Source organism: Diceros bicornis, chromosome 3, assembly GCF_020826845.1.
Source record: "Diceros bicornis minor isolate mBicDic1 chromosome 3, mDicBic1.mat.cur, whole genome shotgun sequence".
Classification (NCBI taxonomy): Eukaryota; Metazoa; Chordata; class Mammalia; order Perissodactyla; family Rhinocerotidae; genus Diceros; species Diceros bicornis.
Genome location: NC_080742.1, coordinates 54,965,058 through 54,990,817, shown reverse-complemented (window position 1 = coordinate 54,990,817; position 25,760 = coordinate 54,965,058). Strand labels below are relative to the sequence as shown.

General features: G+C 56.0%; 1 protein-coding gene across 5 annotated transcripts in view; it reads left to right on the top strand.

Annotated features, from left to right (window-relative positions):
• Nucleotides 1–1,233: 1,233 nt before the first annotated feature.
• CRHR2 (corticotropin releasing hormone receptor 2) overlaps nucleotides 1,234–25,760 on the top strand; it is a 47,128-nt gene continuing 22,601 nt past the window's right edge. For 3 of the 5 annotated variants that reach the window (XM_058527735.1, XM_058527726.1, XM_058527743.1), the window contains exons 1-2: nucleotides 16,329–16,562; nucleotides 16,700–16,825. In XM_058527735.1, the coding sequence (XP_058383718.1) occupies nucleotides 16,460–16,562; nucleotides 16,700–16,825 (229 nt within the window). In that variant the 5' untranslated portion in view covers nucleotides 16,329–16,459. Of the gene's footprint in view, nucleotides 1,321–9,669; nucleotides 9,764–16,328; nucleotides 16,563–16,699; nucleotides 16,826–25,760 lie in introns of those variants that run through there. The other 2 variants (XM_058527717.1, XM_058527713.1) reach the window with 1 other exon arrangement.

Below are 25,760 nucleotides of genomic sequence, written 5' to 3'. Positions count from 1 at the left end.
GTGTCTGAGTTTCTTGAACTCGGGCTGAGTTCTCCGGGGCCTGTACCCACCTTGTCTGCATCCTCCAGGAAAAGCTCAGCGCCCCGCTAATCGCATTCCTCAAATGCTTTCCCCTCAGATCCTAACGACAACGACGCTGGAAATGCTGCGTAAGTTTTTAAACACCCTGCACCAGGCCCACCTGTTGGAATAGTTCCAGAGGCCCCCCCAGAACAGGCCTCACCTCCTGAGCCCTGACCCAGCCCCAGGTTAGACCTTTCCCCACCCAAGATCAACACTGCTCAGCCATGCCTGACATAAAGATCCTTGGGCAAATTTACTGAAACATACTAGTGCCTGGGTCCCACCCCAACCTATGAAACCAGAATCTCTGGGTGGGGTTTGGCACTGCTGCATTTGTTGTCATGGTTGTTTGGGGTTTTTATTTTTAGCATTTTATTTCAAATTTAAAGAAAAGTTGGAAGAATAAGCCAAAGTATACACACATCCCCGTTGCCCAGATTTACAGACTGTTTCTTGCCCCATTTGTTTTATTGTTCTCTCTCTATATGTATATCTGTGTGTATATTTCTGAAGCATTTGAAAATAAGTTACAAACAGGCTGCCTCTTTAGCCCTAAATGTGTATTTCCTAAGAACAGAAACATTCTCTTACCTACCCACAGTGCAGTTATCAAAACTGGGAAATTGAACACTGATACAGTTATTTAATCCGGCATCCACATTCAACTTGCAAGCGTCCCAGTGGGCACTGGTGCCCGGTGAAAGCACCCCAGACAGTCAGAACATGCCTGCAGGGCTGGGACACCTGGTGAGGATGAGACCCACCCAGCCCACCTATGCTCTGGCCACAGCCACAGCGAGACTCCTTGCCCCCTTTCTCCATTCCTCTCTCCTGGCAGTGGGTAGCTACAGCCCTGGCAAAGGTGGTGGCGGATGAAGGCATTAACCCCTTCTCTGCAGGCGGGAGGCAGAGTCTGGCCTCTGGCTGCTGGGGCAGAAGCGGCTGCCCAGCGCCCGCTATAAATAACGTGGAGGGGCGGGCTGTGGGGCGGTGTCACCGCTGCCTTGGGGGAGGGGGCGAGGGAGAGTACCCCCTGTGCCCAGGGCCTTACCTTGGCCTGCTCCGCCGGTGGGGAGGGAGGAGGCCAATGCGGCTGTGGCCCGGGGGAGCGGCGGGCGGGGCAGAACAGCCGCGCTGGGAGGTGTGCTCCGGTCCCTAGCCGCTGCGGGCATGGGGGGTCCCGCGGGGCCCCCGCGCCTCCTCCACACCCCACACCCTCTCCTCTGCCTGCTCTGCCTCCTCCTGCCGCTGCTCGAAGTAAGTGCGGGGAGTGGGGTCGGGTCTCAGGGTGGGGGCGCCGGGAGCTGGAGCTCCGTGCTCTCAGGACTAGGGGCTGGGAGGGAGTCTTGGTGCTCACTTCCTCGGCCTTTTCCCTCAGCCCTGTTATGAGTTGGGTGGGCTTGTGCGCCGGGTTGGGATTGGGGATCCCTGTGCGGATCATGGGATGGAGATCTCCTGCCTGGGGAGGGGGGCAGGTGGAGAGGAGAGGGAACTCGAACACAACTGGGATGGGACAGGGAGGCCCTTGTGGATGAGCAGAGCCTTCTGAGTGACGCCCTAGCATCCATGACACGCCCTTCCTCGGGTCCACAAATTCCCTCTTCCCTGTCCATTCTGTCCCCTCCTTCATGGATCCTTCTCCATATCCCCTGCAGGAGCTTCAAGTCTCTTCCTCACCCCACCCCAGTTCTGGCCCTTCCTCCCAGTGGACCCCCAGAGAGCTGCCCCCCATCCCCTGCACCCTGTCCTCACCCTCTTCTTAGTGTCTCAAACCAGGCAGCCCCAGTACCAAATGAGCAATGGGGCAGAGGGAGCACGGGGGTGGTTTCTCAAAACTGTAGGTGCCCTTTGCCCAGAGTCTGGGTCTGCAGGTGGGGGCTGGAGCAAAGGGATGGAGAGGAGCTATAAGGAAGGAGCTTTTGAAGAAGGGAAGTGAGGCTGAGAGGGAGTGATTTCCAGAAACAGATGCGGGAGGAATCTCCCTCTAACCCTCTCCCCATTTTACAGATGGGGAAACTGAGGCTCAGAGAGAGCAACCTGTCCTAGGCCACACTTTTCATGAAGAGCCACGGCATTAAAAGGGTTCAGAGGGCAAAGAGGGGCCCGGAGACCACACAATGCTGGGGACAGAGCCAGGCTGGAAGTCAGGAGGCCTAGTCCTGTCCCCACTCCAACAAAGACCAGCCTTGGGGCCCGTTTCCTGGGCCTCGATGTCCCCATATGTACACTGAGGACCCATTCATTCAATATTCATTCAAGACAGGTAGCAAGCATCAGCTGACTGTGGCAAAGTGGCTTTTCCGACAGACCTGATTCAAATCCCTGCTTTGCTGCTTAGCGTGTGACCTTGGACACGTTACTCAAATTTTCCGAGCCTCAGTTTCCTCATTTGTAAAATGGGGATGGTGTTGGTGCTTACTGAATAGGGCTGTTGTGAGGAACAGATGAGATATACAAGGAAAGCTCTTAGCACCATGCCCAGCACAGAGCAAGCACTCGGTAAATGCAGCTATGGTTCTGTGCCCGGCACTAGAGATTAAGTGTGACCACACCAGGGGCCCTGCCCTCCCAGGGGGTCTGGTCACGTGGAGGGGAAGGGTGGGCACCATGCTGAGGTGTGGTCAGTGCCCCGATGGTCAGGCGGCCCCTAGACCTGCCAGGCCCTTGTAGTGACATTGCAGACTGTATTTGGGGGGAGGTTGTGCCGTGGATTCACCCCCATCCCCCACCCACCACCCCCAGGTCCTGGGCGTTGAGCTCTTTTTGTCCCCTCCCACTCATTCTCAGGGTGTGTGCCTTCCAAGAGAGCTGGGTGTTAGGTCCCGGGTTGCCCCTCGGCCCTCCCCTCTGGAGGCTATGATGCTGGTTAGACGGAGAGGGCTTCTGGTTGCTCTCCAGAGCAAGGCCAGGCAGAGGGGATCTGTGGCAGGGTACCCTGAGTTCTGGGGACGCAGAACAGGAAACTTCAGAGGCAACAGTCCCTTTAAACTCCCTTTAGAGTCAGCCCAGGCCCTGCCCCTAGCTCCCTCCATGACCCCAGTCTGAGACAAGAGACTAGTTACTCATCATGTAACCAGCTAGAGAGGAACTAATCTGCGGTCTTTCTGGCCCCAAAGCGCAGCCTTCCCTGCTCTGAGCCTTCATGGTAATGGGATTTATTTCTGGGTCCTGGTCCAACTATTCTGAGATTTCTGCTCCAGAGCAGGTGGTGGGGAGGGAAGGTGACCCAGGAGGGGCCTGGCCTCCAGCCCTCTCATTTATTCACTCAGTGCTTAAGGAGGACCGGGCCGTGAGGACACAAGGGTGAAAACACCCACCCGATGGAGTCATAGCCTAGAAGGAGACCCTGGCAGGAAGAAAATAATGGCGAAGAATTAAGTGTGTATTTACAAACTCTGGCCACGGGAACTAAGAAAAAGCGTGTGCAGGTGTGAGAGCCTCTGACAGGCGGGCAGGATGGCAGGGGTGGCCGTGGGGTGGTCGGAGAGGAGGGCTGAGGGGAGAGCAAGCAGCGGGGAAGGCCCCAGAGCCCCGACCCTGAGAAGAGATGGTGTGAGGCTGCAGGGGGCATGGTGGGTCCCCAGTGGGCTCCGATTTCTAGCCCAAGGGCATGGAGGGGAAGGGCCCGACCTGATCTGCAATTGGGGAAGTTCCAGCTGGTGGTTGGGTGAGGAGGACACCCTGCACCTTGTCCCAGCCCACACCGCAAGAGCCCGGAGGAGCCAAGCCTTGACCCTGGTGCTCCCGGGGTGCCCTCTGAGGCCTTTGGGAAGCTGCTTTGGGGGCAGCGCTGTAATCATGCAGCCTGCCCTGGACACCCAGTGCTGTGCTAAGCACTTGACTAAAACATCGGGAAAGTGGATCGGTTACTTACAGATGGAAACAGACGTTCAGTGAGGCTGAGGAATGTGGCTGCTGGATTCCAAAACCCTCCATTCTAACCTTTCGAGCTGCTTGCCTCCTCCTCTGTGAAGATCCCAGGAGTCTACCAGCCCCTTTTGGCTGGGTCCAGCCCCTTGGACCTTTGTGGGGCAGCAAGATACTCCCTGCTGACCCCAGGGTCTCAGGACAGCGATTCTGTGGCCTCCTGCTCCAAGTCTGGGCTTCTGGGCGGGGCCGTCTGTCCTGAGAAGCCTCAGCAAAGAGAGAAATCCCCGCCAGGGCCCGGGGCCCCAGAAGCCTGGAACCTTCCTGACCTGCATGGCCCTCCCCAAGACCAAGGCCAGGGCCCTGCACATACCCCCACACATACCCCCACACACCAGGGTCTGCTGGGTGGGCGGCTCAAGGGCCATTTGCCAGAAGCTAACTCATCTAACGACTTTTTCCAAAACTTCAACTACTTTCTGAGTGTTTTCTAACCTAATCAGCTAATTTAGTCTCTCTGCTTTTGCCATTTTGTAGATGTTTAAGTATTTTTTAAAAAACCAATTTGTCTGAGCGCATTACCTACTTAATTTTGTATTCTTAGTAAATCTCCAATTTACAGCACTTTACCAATTACGGGACTCTTCTATATCCTCTTAGCTGTCATTTTCTACTTTATCTAATTTTAACAATTTTTAGGACTCCTCAACCGGTTTGTCTAAAGTCACTTTATTCAAAATTCTAATTTTTTAAGATGTCATTTCAATCCACCGGAGGAAAGGATAGACTATTCAATAAGCTTATTTTGTTTATTTTATTTAGCAGCTACGAAGGCCTCCCATGTGCTCAGCACTGTTCTAGGCACTGACATACATTACCTATTTTAGCTTCACACTAACCCTAAGGGCTAAGACCATCGTTATCCCCATTTTACAGATAAGAAGCTGAAGCAAGGTCATGTGCCCAAGGTCACTCAGCTGGTAAGTCACAGGGACCAGCTTCAAACCACACAGCCTAATCCAGATTCCCTTCTCTTCACAAAAATTTAATTAGGACACTCAGACAAATGCCAAAACAAATCAGAAAGGGATAACTTTTTGGCAAACTGGACATTCAATGAGTTGATAATTGAGATAATTTTAGGCCTAGTGACCTGTTATAGGGCCTCCTGCTGGCCAGCCCCGCCCCCTTTATTGGGCCAAGGTAGTCCCTCCCTCCTCCTGCATCCGCCTGGGCGCCCTCCTCCCCCCCAGATGGCTATGTGCAGGGCCCAGGGCTTGGCACAGGTAAGGGGAGAGGGACAGAGGAGAGAGGGAGCCATGGGCTTCCAGAGGTGAAAGAACATATGATAAGGAGAAGCCTGGAAGTTTCTCCAGGCAAGATGGAGGCTGAATTAGGGCTGGAAGGGAAGTGGGGCGTCTTAGGAAGAGGGACCTGCTGGAGCAGAGATTCAGGGGTAGGAGAGCCTGCTGGAAGCTGCTGCAGGCTCTTGGGGTCCTCACTTGACATCCAGCACCCAATAAGTTAGAACCGAGTATCTAAAGTCTCCCCTTCCAGGAAGCCTGCCCAGATGCTTCAGAAATCATTACCTATCATGATTCTTCATATATGAAGGAAGTTATATCCTTCATATAACTTTCAGTCCCTTACCCTCTGCCTCAGCCAGCCTCAGCCTCCTCTGTGTCTGCCTCCTCTTCATCTTCCTCCCTCTTCCTCCCCTCCACCTCCACCTCCTCCTCCCCTTCCTTTCTCCCCATCCTCCCTCCTCTCCCTCTCCTTCTCTCCTCTCCGTCTCCCGCTCTCCAGCTCTCCACGGTCCCCTCTCCTCTTGCCCTGTCTCCTCCTCTTTCCCTGAGGCAGGGCCTGAGCTTCTTCCTCCTCCATCCCTAGCTGAGGCTAAAGGAAGCCAATGAATGAAAGAAAGCAGTGGGGAGGCATCCTCTCCCTCCAGATGAGTCCTTCTCTGACCTTGGGCAGAGGGAGAGGCGGGGAGAGAGCTCACCCCATTCCCCTCTGGTTCCTGGCAGCCCGGCCACAGGACCTGTGGTCCCATAAAGCTCCCAGGCATGGACCAGGGGCTAAATTTAGACAAAGCTTTGTCACAAGGCCAGGAGGGAGCACTAGGCTGGGCCAGACCTCCTGGCTCCAGGGAGGTGGCACCTTGGGGCCTGCCTGGCCCCTGGGGCACAGGTTCTGCCTGGACAGGGCCCAAGGTGGAGGAACGGCAGCTGACATCTTCGCTCTGACTCGCTGCCTCCTCTCCCTGCCAGGGTCTCTGCCCTGCGCTCTTCCAAATCCAGGCACACAGAGGCCAGAAACAGGACCTGGGCTGACCTCACATCGAAAATTTAGAGAGAAGGAAATCTGACAAGGAAGAAAGGCCAGAACCTGAGCTCCCAGGATTGGGGGCAGGGGTGCAGCTGCACCTGGCTGCGGGGGCCATCGTCTCATCCATCTATCCAGTCAGCCAACAAGCATTTATTGAGCACCTGCTGTGTGCCAGGCTCTGGAGCAGGAACTGGGGACACGGATGTGAGCCAGACAGATGTGGTCTCTGAGCTCCTGCAGCCTGTAGTTTCATGGGGCAGGTGTGAGGGGTGGGGAGCAGCTCTTGGCCCCCGGGACGGCCAAGAGCTGAGCAGTACAGAAGTCCAAGATGTCTCCCTCAGAAGAGAGATTAATGAGGTCTCCAGGGGGCTCGGAGGTTGTAGAACCCAAACTTCTCCCTTGTATAAGGCCCTGCTTGGCTGGCTGGGTCTGCCCCCGCTCCTCCTCTGACCCTGCTCTCTGCCTAGAGGCCCCCACTCTGCTGTGGTGAGAGCGGCTCCTCACTGGAGTGGCCTCCCAAGCCCCACAGCCACCCGGTTTGGGGCTGGGGTCCTCTCAGCATCCGTGGACCACAGGCCGTCACTTCCTCACCCAGGACCAGCTCTTCTGTGTGTATCTGACCAAGCCACAACCTACCAGACTGTCTGCCCAGTCCTGTCTCTGCCCCTTACCTACCGTGTGGCCTTGGGAGGTGACTTCGCCTCTCTGGGCCTCAGTTGCCTCATCTGTAAAGTGGGGTTATTCACAGCTACCTCAGAGGCTGTTGTGAGGACTAAATGAGCTGTCGTCAAGCATTTAGAGCTGTGTCTAGCACATAGTCAGTGCCGACTTCACATCAAAGACGCTGCTCCTTCCCCCTGCCTCCCTCCACCCTCTTAATGGCATCCTCAAGCCAGAGGCTTGCTGCTCCCTGAGCAGGCCCTGCGCTTGCCGGCCTCCCAGCTTTTCCTGCTCAGCTCCTGCCCCTGGGACCCCTTTCTTCTCTTCTCACCCTTCACTCTGCCTTGCACCAAGTCCTCCATCCTCTTGGACTCAGCTCCAGTGCCCAGTCCTCCATGGAGCCCCCAGTTTCCTCACCCAGCACTCACTGAGCACTGCTGAGCGGTGAGCCCAGTGAGGGGTTGCGGGCTGTGTCTTTGGGGGCCCAGTGTCCACGGGAGGGTTGCTGCGGGCCGAGGGGAATCTGGAAAATTGGGGAAGGAGGAACACAGGGTTTCTAGGAAGCTTTTCTGGAGGAGACGGGTTTGAGCTGGACCTTGGGACTCCCCACAAGGGGGCTTGAATCCTCCATTTCTGAGCTCTCTAACTGGACCCCTCCTGAAGTCCTTGACAAGAGCCGCCATTTAACACATGCTTTCTACGTGCCAGGCTCTTGACATATGGTAATTTGTTTAATGCGCACAAAAACCTTGTGGGGTTCGTATTATCCCCATTTTAAAGATGAGGAGGCCAAGGCTCGGAGAAGTTAAGTAACTTAGCCAAGACCACAAAGGTAAGAAGCAGCATCCACAGAGCCCTGAACGTGGGGATGTTTGCAGTCTCCCCACTTCGAGATCTCGTCACCCAGGTCTTGCAGTGTAGTTATTCATGGCTGTGTCTCTGCCTTCCCTGGCCCACCATGCACTTTCTGAGGGCAGCGGCCTCTTCCTCCTCCTCCTTGCCTACCCACCACCACCACCAGCAGCAGCTCTGCCCAAAATAGGCACCTCCAGGGTATCTTGTGGGTTTGAACTAAGTCAAATCCACCCAACCAGCCCCTTGAAGAGAATGAGTGTCTTTGGCTGTGCCAGCTTATTGGACCAGCAGAGAAGTTACAGGAGATGGAGCTCAGATCTGGGAGTTATTCCAAGATCTGCTTGCCCATTTTGCCCAGGCCCTAGCAGCACACATCGATGCTGAGCACAGCGATCTGGGCTCCAGCACTTTGCTCAGCAAGGAGGCTCAGCCACAGCCTCAGACCACAGTGTCTGATACAAGGACAGCCCGGCCATGCCTGAGTCCTGGGGGAGGGTGTCCTGACTCCACTCCACGGGTTCCGAGCCAGGTGTTCAGACTCCCCCAAGGTTGCACATGAAATACCTGAGTGACAGGGTCATAGTGTGGCAGTTGAGGGCTTTGAGAGAAGGAACCTGCGTCTAAGATGCAAAGTCTGGTCGGCCTGAGGGTCCACTGTCAACACTGCATGCCTCTGGGTTGAGCATTGCCTCTGCCATGACCTCCAGAGGCTGGCGACTCCCTGGGAACTCAGTGCCCCCAGGGAGGGCGTTACTAGCTTCTTCTCAGACAAGAGGAAGGGGGCTGGTAAGGGGGTGAGGAGCCAGGCCTAGGGCCCACACTCTCCCCAGACCCAGCTGGGTGGGTCTCAGTTCTTCTTGGAAGATCCAGGACCCAGAGAATCTCCTCCCCTCCCCAGCCCACCTCACCTGGTGGCCGGGGGCTCACTGGGCCAGCAAGGCCTTCCTGATGCCCAGGAAGCTGATGCTGAGGAGCTCCTGGCAGGCCCTGGGACATGTGAACAGCAAGACCATGGCCCCCAGCGCCTGTCCTGCACGACAAGAGGCCAGAGCTCCCAGCTCACGGCTCAGGAAGCCCCTTAAAGCAGCCAAATACACACATTACACACACACCCCCCACACACCACGCACACTACGCACAGACACATGCACACACACACCACACACAGACACACACTGCACATCCTGTACACATACTACTCATACACACAACCACACACGCTACACAGACATAATGCACACACTACACACATACGCCTCACACACACACAGCATATGCCCCTGCTTCCCAGCACTCCCTCTGCACCCTGCACTGTGGGCAGAGTTGGCAGATTCCAGGTGCAGTGAGTGCCTGTAAGTGGGGTCTGTGCCGCCCGGGACTCTCCAGGAACAGGGGACTGCGCTGTCCTATCTGGCCAGGTGGGGTCATTAATTAGGAGCTCCAGGCCAGCGTGGTGAGGCAGAGCATGTGGCCTCCGGCCTCAGCACAGGAAATGGACCAAGCCGATGTGGGGAACGTGATGTTTGAGGGCTGGCAGGCTCTGGCCCTAGGGACATCCTGGGGCAAACATTGATCCAGCTGCCAGGGAGGGAACACCTGACAGGCAGGGGAAGCGGGGCGGGGTGGGGGTGGGGGGCTGCCCACTGGTGAAGCAGTGTCTTTTGGAATTCTGGAATTAGGAATGTCAAGGTTGAGAGGGGCACACCAAGTCATCTCGCATATACATGCACTAGTGCACAAATTCGTGCATTCGCACACACACTGGTCACGGAATAGGAAATATAGTGGTCTTGGGAGGAATGGGGGAAGGGTGAGAACAGGGCAGGGGGTACAGACATGTGCTGTCAATGGCTAGCCAGGGTCTGACCTCTGACCCTCATCCCTCCTATCCCCTAGGCAGCTGGGTCCAGCCAGGCGTCCAGAGAGCAGGCCCTGTGGGCCCTGCTGGAGCAGTACTGCCATGCGGTCACGACCCTCGCCAACATCTCAGGTACACAAGCCCCTGCCACCACCCTGCAGCGGACCCCAGGAGATGAGCGTGGGCCTCGGGACCTGGGGGAGGAAACAGCTCTCCTGGGCCAGTGCAAGCTCCGTGGGGGTGGACAGTGACTGGCTTCCCGTCCCAGCTCTTGTCTCTGTCCTTGGGCAGGCTCCTTCCCCAGGTGGGGCTCAGGCTCTTCACTGGTGATGAAGGGCTTGGCGGGGAGTCTTCCTCCAGCTCCCAGCTCCCTCTCCCAGCTCTCTGCTCCGCACACAAAGGAAGCAGCTGGGCTGGCACTCAAGAGCCTGAGGAGGGGACGCCCCTCTGCTTTCAAACTTGAGCGAGGCCAGCAGAAGGTGTAAAACACATTCGCAGGTTGCCGTAGCTACAAGCGTCACCTCCTGGTTAAGGACCTGCAGGCGAAGCAGCACCCGGGCCCCTGGGTTCTGACGTCTCAGAGTTTCCTGGTGGCTGATTCAGAGTCAGAGTCAGCCGCTGCAGAGCTCAGAACAGCCCTGGGCTGTCATGGCCCCGGGCTCCTGAGAGATGTCCCCAGGGCCCCACCCAGTGTTCTGGCCTTCTCAGGTCTGCATCCATAGAAGCAGCAGGGAAGGAGGAAGATGGGGTAGGGAGGTGCCCCTGGGACCCAGAGCTGCTGCCAGGGCACAAGGAGACAAGAGTGCTAGTCAACACTGGGACCGAGCACCAAACACAGCCTGAGTGGGACCTCAAAGAGGAAAGCCCTTGTTGCCTGCCCTCCTTACAGTGGCATGGTCATGAGCTCAGGTGTTGGGGTCAGACCCGAGTCTGGATCCTAGCTCCTCCACTCAGCAGCAGTGCGACCCTGGACTAGTCACCTAATGCATCTGTGTTAGTTTGCTAGGGCTGCAGGAAAGTACCACAGACTGGGTGGCTTCAACAACAGAAATGTATTTTCTCACAATTCTGGAGGCTAGAAGTCTGAGATCAAGGTGTCGGCAAGGTTGATTCCTTCTGAGGCCTCTCTCCTTGGCTTATAGATGGCCGTCTTCTCCCTGTGTCTTTGTCTTCCCTCTGTGCGTGTCTGTGTCCTAATCTCCCTTCTTACGAGGACTCCAGTCACATTGGATTAGGGCCCCCCCTAACGGCCTCATTTTAGCTTAATTACCTATCTCCAAAAGAGGCCACATTCTGAGGTCTTGGGGGCTAGGACTTCAACATATGGATTTTGAGGGACATAATTCAGCCCATAACACCGTCTGAGCCTCAGTTTCCTCATCTATTAGGAACGGGGCTAAGTCGACCTTAGGGGCTTACTGTGAGGGTTGAGCAAGAGACCATGGAGACCCCAGCATGGGCCATGTCGAGCAGCAATCAGGCAGGAAATGGAGGCCCCCTGTTTCAGGAGGGCCCAACCTCCCCCTCACCAGAGCTCTTTGCTCTCAGAGGCAGCACTCGTTCACAAGCAGACCCACCACCTTCTCCCTGCCCTCCCCTCTCCTGCAGCATGTGGCACAGACCCTCACCTTCCTGTGACCCCTGATGGATGGTACCCCATCCTCCCCTCCTCTGAGTCTCGGGGAGAGGGTCCCAACTTCTCGAAACACAAAGCCTCCCCTGCTTAACTTGTAATATCATTTTTCTGTTTACAAACAGAATACATATTGTATATATAATATGGAAAACATATTTTTAAAAATGAAAGAAGACACGAAGTGCTCATTATGCCACAACCCAGGAATTTTTATAACATTTCTATCCCCCAGGAGTTTATCGATCCATAGAGCCTCATGTTTTTTCTTTTTTTTTTTTTAATTTCCACAAAACTGGCATGCTGCTATGTTCACAATTTTGTAACCTGCTTTCTCCTCTTGTAACTCAGAGTCGTTAAATGTTCCCCCTGTCATGAAATGTTCATCCAGCGCGTTGTTGGTGATGCTGCCTGGCAGCTGCCATGGGAACACGGCATCCTTCATTAACCAGGCCCCAAATAGGCTACTGGGATGCCCTTAGACTTCAGGAATCGTTTCTCAGGTCCCCACATGGTGGTAGCGATCTCCTTTTTAGTGTCCACTGATTGAAAAAATGCATAATGACTAACAAAGCTCAAAAACAAGTAAAACCAAGCAATCTATTGCTTAGACATACATCCATGTGATAAAACTGAAAAAAAAAATAAGAGCAAGGGAATGATAAACATGATATTCCAGAGAATGTTCCCTCTGGGGCAGGAGCTTGTAGATAAATATGTGAGTGGTTGGTAATGGTCTAGTTTCGGATTAGGTGACAGATTCACTATATTTACTACTACGTATAAACTTCCATAGAAAATAAAACTGAAATACAATAAAGTTAGGCCATGTGTGGGCTAATGATGACAGGGGGTCATGAATCAAAGGCTGTGACCAATTAAATTGTGTGCCCTTGAGGTCCAAATAAAGGAAAAACAGACATAATCACAAGAGACCTCAGACAGGCTTTAAACGGGTTATTGCTGTTTTATTCATCACAGAGGCATCTAATAGGGCGTATATTGTAAGACATATTAGTTATTTGGTCCGTAGGCAGTATAAGGGTCCAAGTGGGCTCAAGGATCCCTTGAAATAACTTCCCAATCCAACACACACACACACAGGCACACACACAGCCCAGGGCTGGTCAAATGGGAAGAGATCCTTGGCCCAGGAGACAGGGCAGCTGCCAAGGCATTTGTTCCTTCAGTAGTGGCTCTGAGCGCAGGAGGTCTGGAGCATTCTGATGGTGCTGGGGCCAATTAGCGAACACACCAGCCCTGCCCCCGGGGAGTCACAGCCTGGCAGAGGAGACAGAGGAAAAACCAATAACCTTGGTGTGGCATAGACCAGCCCCGAGCAGATGGGGCACCAAGGAGGGCCACCACACCCAGACGAGGCAGAGGAGGTGAGAGCTAAGCTGAATGGTTGAAGGATGAGTGGGAGTTGGCCAGGCTAACTGGAGTGTAGAGCCGTGGGGCCCTTCCCAGCAGAGGGAACAGCACATGCAAAGGTGTGGAGGAATAGAATGGTTCCAGGGAATGACAAGTTATTCCAAAGGGCGTCTCCAGTTGAGCAGGAGGGAGAGGATGAGGAATGGACAACCATGAAGAATGTTCTCTGCAGGGCTAAAGAGGTGGGCTCCACCCTGAGGGCCATGGGGAGCCACTCTTGTGAGGGGGAGTGACATGGTCTTAATTGTAGAGAAATCACTCCATCTGCCCAGTGGAGGAGAGCGGGAGCCCAGTTGGGCTGCTGCAGACATAAGGATGGTCCGGGAGGGGCTGGGGTCGGAATTCCTTTTTCTCCTCCGGGCCTCCCTTTGCCCATCTGTAAATGAGAACGTGTGATTGGAAGGTCGCTGAGGGCCCCTCCTGGTCCCATAGCCTGGTCTCATGGCTCGATATGAACAAACCAGGCCATCTCCCCTGCACAGAGGTGGGGTGGGGAGGATGTGTCTGGCCTGGGGGCACTGTCCCAAGTGCCACAGGGCAAGAGTGGGGCACCTTCAGGCTTCCCCCAAGCCTCCATGCCCTCGGTGGCCCCACTGTAACTCCCAGCAAACCCCACAACTTTGTCCCAGCTCTGTGTACTCCCTGTCTATTCAGTCTGACCGAGGACAGCCCCTCAGAGGTGCAAAGACAGACTCTGTGCCCTTACATCCTGTTTTCCAGGTGACATTTGCTGGGTGGTGGGATGAAAGAGAGAATGTGTACCATGCTATGAAGACGCGTGACTGTGTGTGATGCTGTGTGTGTTTCCATTGTGTTCTGCATGCCTATTTGGTGCCGGGCATTAGGCTGTGCCTAATGGAGGACCATGATGTGTGTCTGAGCTTGCCTGGAACTGTCCACTGCCACTGCAGCTCACAGCAGAGGTGGGCCAGAGGCCTCTGCCTCACCTCATGCTGCTCGTGACACACAGTATCTTCCCCAGCACCTGTCACACTTCCTTGAACTTATTTGTGACTTGTCCCATCAGCCTGGGGACACACAGACTATCCCAAATACCTCTGCCTCAGTGCCTGGCCTGGGAGCCCACCTCCATCCCAGGGGTCTCCCATCCACCTTTGCTTCCTTAGTTAGCAAAAAGGTCCCAGACTTTGTTTATTTGTAGTTGGACTTAATCTAGTTGAGGAAAGTTTTAGCTCTCTACAATTTCTTCCTCATTTACCTATTAGCAAACACTAAAGTGAGGTGTTAAATCAGTTTGTTCCAAAGCTGCTCCTTTTTGCAGTTTCGTCTCTGTCACATCTAGAGTAGCAGACAATAGTGCCTATAATGATAAGATCCATGAAGAAATGGCCCTGCATCCTGGAAACCAGGAGATCTTGTGTCTGTGGGTCTGTGCTCAGGCTCCGATGGTCCAGTCAAGATGCAGAATGGCCTTTGGCTCTGCCACCGAAATGGTCACTTCCCAGAAGAAACTTTATTGCATATGCTCTCCCAATTAGGAACAATCCAGGCCAACCTTCTATTCTGCAGAAAGCTGTGTGTGAGATGAGAAGTCCTTGGCTTCCAATATTGGGTGCTCATCACCCACTGAGATGGCTGCTTCCCTGTGTGGAAGCTTTGGTAATGAGCAAGTTAATAACTTGGCGTGGCTTGATTTATCTCTTTCCCTTGTGCTGTGATGGAGGGCCCTCCTTTGTACATGAAGGAGACTATTTCCCACTGAAGACCCTGCCAGCCACACTCTAGCCTATGTGGGACTTTGTGGGGCAGGACTCAGTCTGGGACCGAGGCTGTCTCAGCCTGGGACTGGGGACAGGACTCTGCCCAGGGTTGGGGACAAGACTCAGGTCTGAGGCTGGAGTTGGGACTCAACCTATCCTCTCCTGCTCGTGGCACTGGTTATTGTGGAGACCAAGGGACCTTTGCCTCTGCAGCTGTCCAGAGCTGAGCCAGGGGCTATAAATGTCCATTCAGGAGGCAGAGGACAGACCTGGCTGGCAGGTCTGTGCCTTGTAGCTGCCAGCCAGCTGGCCCTGGAGATATTCCAGCGCTCAGTCCTGGTCTTGGTGCTCTCTGGCTCTGTCTGGGCAGTGACAGCAGCATTAATGTGGAGGCTGGTGAGACTGGACTACACAAAGGCAGCCCAGCCCGCCTCTCCCTGCTCAGGGCCTGGTGCTGGCTCAGGGTGGTCTCAGCCTTCTGTGGCAGCCTTGGTTCCCAGTGGAGGGTGGCAGAGGCGACAGGCCTGGGTCCCAGCTCCTTGCCCTCTAAAGATAGAAACAAACACCACACACACTCGCATACACGTAAATCTTCTTCAGTCTTTGCTTCTCATAACTCAGAACCAGAGACTCAGCACTGGGAGGGGCCTCAGAGCATTTCACTGACGGAGAAACAGCCCCAGAAAGGAGGGCAAGAATTGGAGTAACATGCACGGAGAGTAGAGACAGAGGCAGGACCGGAACCCAGCCTGAGTTGGAGCATACCATGCCCCAGGCCCTGTCTCCTGAGCCCAGATCTCCCACTCAGCAGGCATGAGTAGCGGGCCCACCCTGGACACTCTGAGAGTGGAGCCCAAACGAATTACGGAGAGGGCACTCCTGAGGAGGCCTAGAAAAATTCCATGTAAATGTTTTTAGCTGCTCCACACTTGCTCTGGGGCCTGATCTCCAAGCCCTCCCTCCCTGTGCCACCCCTCCCACCCCCCCACACAGACACACTGGTGCGGAAACCAGTTTCAGGAGGCCGGCCCAAGCCAGGAGGAAGAGAGACAGGGTCTCACCTCTCACTTTAGTCTCGCTGGAGCCCAGGGCAGTAAGACCCCGGTGTTTGAAGTCCTCTAGATAATTTCAGCCAATTTCTGCCCTGGACTTCTCCATCTCATTAAATGGCAACACTATCCTCCAGGTCGCAGGAGCGGGAGACCTGGTATTATCCCTGCCTCCTGGCTCCTTCTGGAAGCCACCCACATACTCTCTCCAGTCCCTCCCGACCAGGGCTAGTTCTCCCTCCGAAATGCCTCTCCATCCCAGTGCCCACGGCCCGGTCCGGGTCTTCACGCACTCAGGCCACTGGATCCCACTAGACTTTTGAGTGGCCTCCCTGCTTCCCTTGAAGCCCCTCCAATCCACTTCTTTCCCAGAGGCCACACAGGCTTTTCTAGAACGCAGATCTGAGTGTGAGTTCTCTGCTCCCCCTGTGGCCCCCCTCCAATGTCCTCGCTCAGGGAGAAAAAACTCAGGCTGCGAGCTGCCAGTTCTGGCTGTCGGTTAGAGAGGCTGCAGTGGGTTCCTCCGGCGGGAACGCGGGCGCACGTTGCTGCCATCTGCAGCCCCGGGGCTTGATATCCTCGCACGGGGCATTCCGCCACCTCAGGCCCAAGCTCTCCATCCCCGCCGCCCTCCTTCGGACCGTGCCAGGGCCGGCGAAGGCGGACTCCAGGCAGGGCAGAGGGACCGGGGGCTGGAGGCTGGACCCGGCGGAGAGGAGCCGCCCGGCCCCGCCCCCTGGCGCCGCCATTGGCCGCCGCCGAGCTGGAGGACCCGCCGCTCGGTGCGCCGCGCAGCTCCTCTCCGGGAAGGTCCCAACTTGGCAGCTCTCGGCGATCGGGCGCAGCGCTCGAAGGCTGCCCGGCAGGTCGGGGCTGGGCGGGCAGGGGCCAGGACACCTCGCTCCTTCGGCCGCTCACTCTCGTACCCAGTCCCTGCAGCCACGCCGGGCGCGCACTCACACTTCCTCTCGGCGCGCAGCTCCGGGGCGCGATGGACGCGGCACTGCTCCACAGCCTGCTGGAAGCCAACTGCAGCCTGGCGCTGGCCGAAGAGCTGCTCTTGGATGGCTGGGGGCTGCCACTAGACCCCGAGGGTAGGCGGGAGGAGAGCGGACCCAGGCGGCGCGGGTTCCTTCCCTGGCGCGCTGGGTGCGCCCGGGACCCTGCGCTCCGAGCGCCCCGCGCGTCGGGCGACCTCTCTGAGCTCCGCTCCGCTCTCTCCCGTCGCCAGGTCCCTACTCCTACTGCAACACGACTTTGGACCAGATCGGGACGTGCTGGCCTCGGAGCGCGGCCGGAGCCCTGGTGGAGAGGCCGTGCCCCGAGTATTTCAACGGCGTCAAGTACAACACGACCCGTGAGTGCCCCCGGACCCTCCGCCGCGGGCTCTGCGCCTGCCTCCCAGGAGGACGGTTAAGGGAAGGGGGAGGGCTCCGGACCAGCCTCGGAGACTGGTTGAGGGCCGCGGCATCGTCCTGCCGCAGGCGTTCAAGACCCCATGTAATGTTGCGGGCGCTCCCTCTGCCTTTACCCCACTGTAGCTCCGGACCTCAGTAGGGCAGTGATTCGCCCACGATTCCCGTGTTTCATACGGCGAGAGCCCAGAAAGGGGAGAAGGAAATACTTCCTTCTTTTTGAGGGCAAACCTTTTACCCACATTGTTTGCTCTGGGTGCCTAAAGTTTCCCCATTAGGGCGTCTTCTCTTTGTTTAGCCAGCGCCCCACCCAAGGGGGACGCATACACTAAGTTCCCAACCCCTAGGGTGGGTGCGGTGATCAGACTCTTTACTACCAGAGAGGAGGGCAGGAGACAGGAAAGATGGGGTGAGAGCTTGTGTTCGAGGGGTGGGGCATGCAGAGCATAGAGCTGCAGGGCCAGAGTGTGGAGTGTCGCCTTTTCCTACCCGGATGTCCCCAGACTGGCCCTCTGGGCTGTGAGTCAGGGCACGTGGGCAGCGTTACTCCCGGGCCCCAGGTAATGCGCAGTGTCTGAATCAGGACCACCCCCCACCTCCCAGGGAGAAACAGCCAATGCCCTCCTTCCTCCTGGCCTGAGCTGGCTGGCTTGACACTCTGGGGAAGAGAGCGGCAGAGGCTGCTGGAGTCACAGCGTCCAGGTGGGGTTGTTGGGTATGAGCTCTGGTTCTGGGGTGCCCAGGTGCCTAAATCTGTGCCATGTGGAATGTCCGATGGGAGCCAGGTGGGAGTGTCCTGTGAGGCTGTGTGACTGCAGCAATCGCTGGCCCACCCTGAACGATCTCCAGCCCCACCCCACCAGCAGAGAGCCTCCTCTCTGCTGAGGGCTGGAGGGCAGTTTGTCTGAGGCCCCTCATCCTGGAAACATCTTGGCAACCTTTCTCTGAATGTCTGTCTGAATAGTGGCACAGCTCCCCGTCACCTCACACACACACACGCACACATACATGTGCCTGTCCAAGCTCGCAGAGGCTAAGGCAGAGTTAGAGAGCAAGGCAGCGCCTGCATCTGATGCCCAGTGGCCCTCCCCTGTCTGTACCAGCGGAAGGCTCTGGTGGGCTCAGGGAGCAGCTGTGCTCTGAGGAGTCCAACGGCAGAGGTGCTCCTCATAGAAGGGGGTGGTAGAGGTGGAGGTAGTGGGGCTGTGGAAGAAGATTTCTGCATCATCTGAGGACACGCTGGGTATCCATGATTAAAACAGACCTCCCTGTCAGGGAGGCGGTACTGCCCTGTAGCCAAGAGTGAGGGCTGTGGATTCCCCTGCCTGCACTGTTGCATAGGAGCTGATTACAACCTTGAAAAGTTACTTCATGTCTCTGAGCCTCAGTTTTCTGGTCTGCAATATGGGCAAAAAAAGCAGTACATCTCTCAGGGGGCCTTAGGGAGATGGGGATGAGTGGGACCATGAATGCAAAGCTCTCTGGGTGGTAGCTGGCACCTGGAAAATGATCCACACTTGGTAGCTTTGTGGCTGATTCTTTGTGCTCAGCGGAGTGGAGGGAAGTTCGCGGGGACTAACAGCCTCAGCTGCTCTCCCACCTGGGCAGCGCCTGCCTTTTAAAGAACGGGGCTTCAGTGGGGGGTTGGCTATACATAAGAACACTGGGAAGGAAGGGGAGCCAGGACCCTTCCTCCTCTCCCCCAGGCTTCTCACAGGAGCCGTTTTCTTCTCTGCGTTCTTTTTTCTAGAGGAAGGATCCCACTGAAAAGGCAGAGCAGGAGGAAGCAGCGGCGAGGCGGCAGGGGAGGAGCGAAATCAATCACTGATTTCCATTGCCATTAGCTGCCTCTGCTCTTCCCACCTCAGCGGCCGCGCTGGGTAACGGCAACACTCCCCGCCGCCTCCCTTCCCAGCAGCTACAGTATGGGCAGCACTTTAGTCCAAATGAAGAAAATTGTTCATTAGATACCAGGGGCTAATTGGCACATTTGCCAGCCTCAGTGGCGCTCTGACTTTTTTTCAGCTTCTCATTTGACGTGATGTGAGTGGTCTGGGACGTGCTCCTTGGGAAGTTGTCCTTGCCTCCCCTCCTTTCCCCCCCGCCAGGCTCTCACCCTCCACAGCCCCCTTGCCTCCCCTGTCAGGGCATTTATCACTCAGGATTCCTTTCTTCTGTTGCAGTTGTGAGTGAGGGCCTCAGTGCCAGTGCAGCGGCTGACACCTGGTAGGTGTTTAATAAATTGATTGAATAAATATTGTGCTCAACTCTGCCGTGAAGAAGAGGCCCAGGCTCTGCCCTTGGGGAGCTCCAGGCTGGTTGGGGAGAACAAGAGACAGCCCAGGCTGGGGTAGAACCAGAGCAGAACTCCCTCAGGTCCACCTGCTGTGGAGCTGAGAGGCTTTGTCACCTCACTTAGCCCTTAGTCTCCAGGCCCAGGCAGAGTCAGGGACCCTGATCTCCACTGCACCCCACCCCCCCGTACCAGCTCACAGGATCCTAAAAATACAGTTTTAAAATCTCAGGTCAGGGAAGGAGCAAGGAAGTCATTCATTCCTCTGCTCTCTGTGAGGAGAGCTTAGAGGGACAGAAAAAGACTCATGTCTCCACCCAGGAGGATCAGGGCGGGCTTAGCCCTCTGAGCTGGACTTCTGGGAACAGGTGGGATTTTAGCAGGTGAAAGTAATAGGTATAGAGGAGGGGAGGGGACCGTGCTTTGTGCCTGGGGACTGGTGAATGTTGTATGGAGCACAGGTAGTAGGAGAAAGAAATAGATGAGACCAGACGGATGGATGTTGGTCAGACGGTGCCCGGCATTGCAGAGACTTTTCTGTCGGTGCAGAGTAGGAGGGAGCCTGGGGGAGCTTGTGAGCAAAGGAGCTCACTTTTGGGGCACAGAGTCTCTGGAGGAGAGAAGAGAGGTTAGGAGGCTATTGCAGCTGGTCCCGGGAGTCCAGTGGTCTGTGGTCGTGTTCGGTAGGTAGAGTGGAGGCTGTAGGAGCAGAGGAGGGGATAGATGCAAGAGACCCTGGGCGCCTGTAACTGACAAGACTGGGGTGGGGTGGGGAAGGGGGAGGAGTCAGGGATGACACCCGGAAATTGCTGAGCACAGGTGAGGATATGTTGACTCTGAGTTGCTGGAGGGACATCTGAGTAGAGATGTCCAGGACACCGTTGGCTGGGTAGGGAAAAGCCCAGGATTGCACCTTGGGCTGGAGACAAGGCATTCTCGATGTGTGGTTAGCTAACAGCTACAGGTAGCAAGTGTGGGAGGCTGGGTCAGAAGCTTGATTATTCTCACCCAGAAACTATTTCCAGATACAGCAATGGCCAAGGGACGGGAAGGGACTTGTCTATGGTCACACCTGCTAGTCTGAGGCACAACCAAGTTAAGTGTTCATGCGTCCAAGTCCGTGCAGGATCCTCCCCACCACCCATGCTGCCGCTTCAGTGGTTCAGGTTCCATGCGTCCGTACTGTCATTTGACCCCACAGAGAAGTTAAGTGACTTTCCCAAAGTCACACAGCTTGTAACAGAACAAGGATTCTAACCCATGCTCTGCTGCCTCTCAGAAAGCAACTCTGCTGCGTTAAACAGAAAAGGGATTTGTTGAAAGGATTTCGGGGAGCTTATGGAATCACTGGGGGAGGCTGAAGAACCAGATTTGGAGCCCCCAGCCAAAACTCGGGGCGGAGCTGGCCCAGTGAGGGAACCCCACGCTTCCCGAGTAGGCAGCCCTGCTGCCACCACAGTCCTGGGGTCTTAAGCTTCCTGCAGTGGCCCCCTGGGAGGCTTTCTCCCCACCTCCACTTTGTGGGCCCCCAGCTCACTATTTCTCTCTGGGCAGGTGCCTCTGATGGGGTGGGGGAGTGTGTGGAGCTCCAGGTCACACACTCCAGCTCTGGCTACAGGGGAGCCTGGAAGGTGACGACCTGGCATTTTGGCTTTATGGCAGGAGGCGGCCTCTGCCTCCCCGCAGGTTTCCCCAAGTCCATATGGGAAGCAGGGTCAAATCCTGGGCCACCCAAAGCTATCACAATGTCCATACACAGCATAACCGGAGGCAGGTCCATCCCCTTCCTGGGCCTCAGTCTCCCTGTCTGCAGGGAGGAGGGAAATGCATTAGCCCAGCAGTGGTCAGGTCAGAGGTGGACACTATATTCCATCTCCTCCCATCTCCACCATCCTACACAGACTCCTCAGAGCTCATCTCTGTGTGCGCGTGTCTCTCTGCCTCTGTCTCTGTTTGTTTTTGTGTGTGCGGTTCTGTCTCTGGGTGTAGTTTCTCTCTGTCTCTTTCTATATCTTTCTCCATTTCTCTCTTGTTTTCTATGTATGCATCTCTCCCTCTCTCTCTTCCTTCTCTGGCTCTCTTCCTCCCGTTCTCTCTCTCTCTTCCCTCTCCATCCTCCTCCTTCCCTTCTCCCCAGATCCTGTCTCTCCCTCCTCCCTCCGCTCATTCCATCTGCCCTACTCTGGCACCTCCTCTTACCTGTCCCTCTGGTCCTCGTGGTCCTCGGTCCTGTGGTCCTCGCTGCAAAGGAGGGTCCTGCTGCCTTCTCCTGAACCAGGTCCATTTTCCTCCTGCAGAATCGCTAAGCCCAGCCCTGCTCGTCCTCGGCCTCCTTGAACGCAGGCTCCCACCATGTCCTGGTGGGAATGGCTGGGCCCATCTGTACTGAGGCATCTGCCAGCACAGGGGAAGAAGAGACACCGCATCTATCCCAACCCCGTGGGGAGGACTGGGAGTCTCCACTTCCCAGAACCGCATTCTAGAGACACAGGGAAGCACTGGCTGTGGTAAAATGGAAACATTTAAGCTGAGTGTCTCCGGCCAGAGGAGTCTTCCCATTGGGTCTGCCTGCCTGTGCAGGAATCCCCTCTTGAGCTCTGAGGAGACAGGAGTGATAAGAAAGGCTGAGCCCTGCCCTCAGGGAACCCCAGGCTGCTTAAAGGCCAGACTCACACAAACCAACAGTCAGGGATTGGAAAGAGGGGCTTGCCGGGCACTGGGGCATTCCTGGAAGGCTTCCTGGAGGGGATAGGAGTGGGCCTTGAAGGTCTTGGAGCAGTGGGGATGTCACATTTGTGGAGGACAGGCCTAGTGCAGGGGTGGAGCCTCAGGGAGGGCCCCAGATAGACCCTGCGCCCTGGGTTGAGGAAGTAGAAGCTGTGAATCCAGAAATTCAGGTCTGCATCCTCAGTCCCAGTGAGACCTGGTCACACCTTGACCCCTGGGCCTGAGGGCCAGAAGTTACCCTGTGTGTGAGAACTGTTTCCCCACTGGGAGAGAGGGAAAGGGGGACATGCCTGGCCATCACTGAAAGGAGGAGGGAGGAAGAGATAGAGCAGAAGAGGCTGCCCCCCTGGCCATCCAGACCCCCAGAGCCTCCAGCTGCAAGGCCTTCTGTGCCAAGTCCAGCCCGCCCCTCCACTGCTACTTACAGTTAAGAAATGACTGGCCCAGAGAGGAAAAGACACTTGCCCTGCATCCCACAGCCTGCCAGGGCCCTGCGTGGCCTCTGCTGGCTCTGGGAGCCCTTGGTCCATGCTCTAGCATTTTCCACCTCTGCCTGAGTGGGGCCCAGGCAGCCGAGAAGCATAATGGTGGAGTCTTAGCTATCCCTCTGCCGAAGGACCCTTCATCTCAGGGAGGACCAAAGGTACCGCCACCCCTGATCCTCCCTCCCTCTCTCCCCAGGAATCCTCCAGCCGCTTCATGGCCCTTTTCCTGCCCAGGCTCACCTCTTACTGGGTTTGTGGGTATGCTGCCCTCTCCCCACTAGAAACAAGCTCTTCAAAGATGCATAAGACCTGAGCCTGCCTTCCAGGGGCTCCTGTTCCCGGGAGAGTGAGAGACAGACAGACTTTAAAGAGAACTTTTGATATTTGGTCTTAAGTGAAACAGCACAGCCAAGGCTGTAGGAGCACACGGGAAGAGGCCGATTCCAAAAGGAGAGGAAAGCAAGTTGGGAGGACTTCATGGAGGGAGTGTTGTTGAACAGGGCCTTGCAGAATTGGGCCAGTGATATGTCAGGTGGAAGGGAGAGTGGGAACAGAGGTGGAGAGGAAAGCTGGGCAGAGGGAACAGGGGCCGGATCGGAGCAGCCTTGAATGCCAGACCAGGCCATGGGCCTCAGTTCTGCTAGCTTTAGAGCCTGGCTGCTTGTCCATAGCCCCAGGGTGCAGGACTGGAATATTCCAGAAAGACTCTGCTTGATTTCCAGGATGTACCATCTAAATCTAAATCCAGGCTGGCTGAGAGTTTGACCTTGTCCCTCCCTGCCCTTCCTCTTGCTCCTTAAGTCAGAGGCTGCAGCATCCTTCCCTGCCCGCTCCCCCTCCGCACCCCAGCAGCCACAGCAGAGTCTGAACCCTCACAGCAAAGCCCCACCCCCGGTGACTCTCAAGGACCACCCCAAAGGGCCCCAAGTGCAGTCCACCCACCTCCCACCGGTGCTCCAGAGTCTGGCGGGAGCTCCTTTGCAGGGGGCGGGGGCGGGATGAGGAAGAACAGGAGGAACCTGGGCCCAGATTCAGGAGGGTTGATCTAAGTCCCGGCTGTGCTGTGATTCACTGAGTGACGAGCAGGTCCCCCTCATCCAAGCTTCAGTTTCCTTATCTGTGTGAAGGGCACACAACGTACTCTGACCTCGTGGGGCCCTCACACGGCTGCTTGGGGCTTCCCATGCACAGCTAGGGTATTGTCAGCAAGAGTAGAGGGTAGCCTGGGGCCCATAAGGAGGAGCAGTCATGTCCTTGGGATCATGTCCTCGAGGGTCCCGCTCACACCAAGGATGGTTATCCTTATTCTGGGGTCATGTGGCCTCCTGTCGCCCCTGAGAGGCACCACAACTCTGTGGCCTCTGGATGGTGTGTTGGGAGAGGGCAGTCTGTCTACACTAAAATGGTCTGGGGAGAGGTAGCCCCTTAGCCCCCCAGAGCCCCTTGAGTTAAAGGGAGGACAGGATTGTGCCAGGTAGAGTCTTCACCCCACACTACTTCACGGAAACTGGTTGAGAGCCTGGTCTAATTCTGGCCACCGACTGCTTGTCTCACCTTTGGGCAGGTTTTTCTCCTCTTTGGGCCTCAGTTTCTCTGTTCTAGGCGGGGAGCAAGCTCGATGAGCTCTCATGGCCCCCTTCCCCTGATGTTCCTCCATTACCCAGAAGCCTCTGCCTCAGGGGTCCCCCGGTTCACCTTCCCCCCGCCTCCCTCCGTGGGCCAGTGTCATGGCGACAAGCCCATCGAGTGTTGCTAGGGATGACTGGAAGGAGGGAGCCCTGCACAACAGAGGCTGGAGTAGGGGGCAGGCACTTCTCCCCCTCGCACCTCCCCGGGGAGGTCAGTGATCTCCCACAGTGAGCTGGATTCCAGTCACACCCCTTCCCTTTTTCATGGGCCCAGCATGGTCTCCATTAAACTGCTCCTTGCCTCCCTGACTCAGTTTCACCACTGTCTGCTTTAAGTATGGACATTTACCCTCTACCATGCCTACTCAAGGATGGAAGGGCATCATGAATGAAGAGTCCTTTGGAAATAGGGATCTGAGGGTTTTTGAAGGTCCAGAATGGACATTTGGGACCAAGTGCAGTGTCTAGACAGCACTGAAAAAATTAAATAGGAGTTCCCTGTCCCTCATCCCCAATGGCACAAGGAGACGGGCCCCCCTGATGATGGAGTTGACAATGGCAGAATCCCAGTCTCTCAACCCAGCACTCCCAGTCAGGCTTGTTCTGAGCTTGGTGAGCATCACCAGCTGCCCCCACCCCCACCCCCTCAATGTGCTGTATCAGATTGAGACCGGAAAGGTTCAAGCTGGGCCCAGAGCTGGCCGGCCCTAGTCAGTGCAGCAGCATCTAAGCAGCGCAGGAGTGTTAACTCAGAGAGACACACATTGTTTGGGAAGCTCAGGGGAACTATGCTATTGGCACCGTGACTCTGCCACACTTCCTCAAATGGTCTCTTAACTGGAGGTGAAAAGCAATTGGTCATTCCTCACAGCATCAGTGCCCCGTCCAGGCAGTGGAGGATTTTCTTACAAAAGGTAAGAAAGGTGACCCAAGGGGAAGATCAAAGATTTCCCAGCAAGGCCCCAAGCCAGACAGAAAGAAGATGACTAGGTCTGGAGTAGCCCAACTCCAGGGAAAGGCAGCAAGGGAACTGAGGGTGGGATATCTGGCCCCTAAGGCATTTTCTGCTCTGGGGATCCCGACACTAAGTGGCTAAGACACTGCAGAAGTGGCACAGCTGGCTGCATCTTCCAGAACACAGTGTAGCAGGGACAGCCTCTCCCTTCCCAAAACACTGACTCCAGGTTTCCCCTTGAGAAAGTGTGTCCCAGGGCAGAGAGATCTTGTTCTGCTTTTCATTGCTGGTGACCCTGGACATGTCTCTCTCCCTCTTTGGGCCCCTCCAGAACAAATGAGGGAGAAGTTGCCTTCCCCTCTTAAATTCCCAAAAAGATGCTTGCTGACTCAGTTTCCAGTGCACTTTCCTGGGGACAGTTGAAGCTTTCTTGCCTGGAATCTGGAGGATGCTGACCACAAGTTTGCTATTTTAGACTGACACCCCTACCCTACATGGGGTTGGACTTACGGCATCAGCAGTTCTGGCAGCGGGGCTCAGGCTACCTGTGGTGTGTGTGAGACCCCAGGTGCCTCCTGCAGGTGTGACTGTTTTGCACTTGCCATGCAGCTTGGCAGAGCCTGGGTGTCCGAGGTGGCAGACTGTCCTCTTGGCCCATTCCGAGCCTCTCATCTTCATTCAGAGTTCCCCAGTAACCTAGGCAACAGCACCACCTCGGTCCATCCTGATCCCCCGTGTACTCAGCTCTGTGTAGCCCTTAAGAAACAGCCAAAGGGCCCAGTGTCGTAG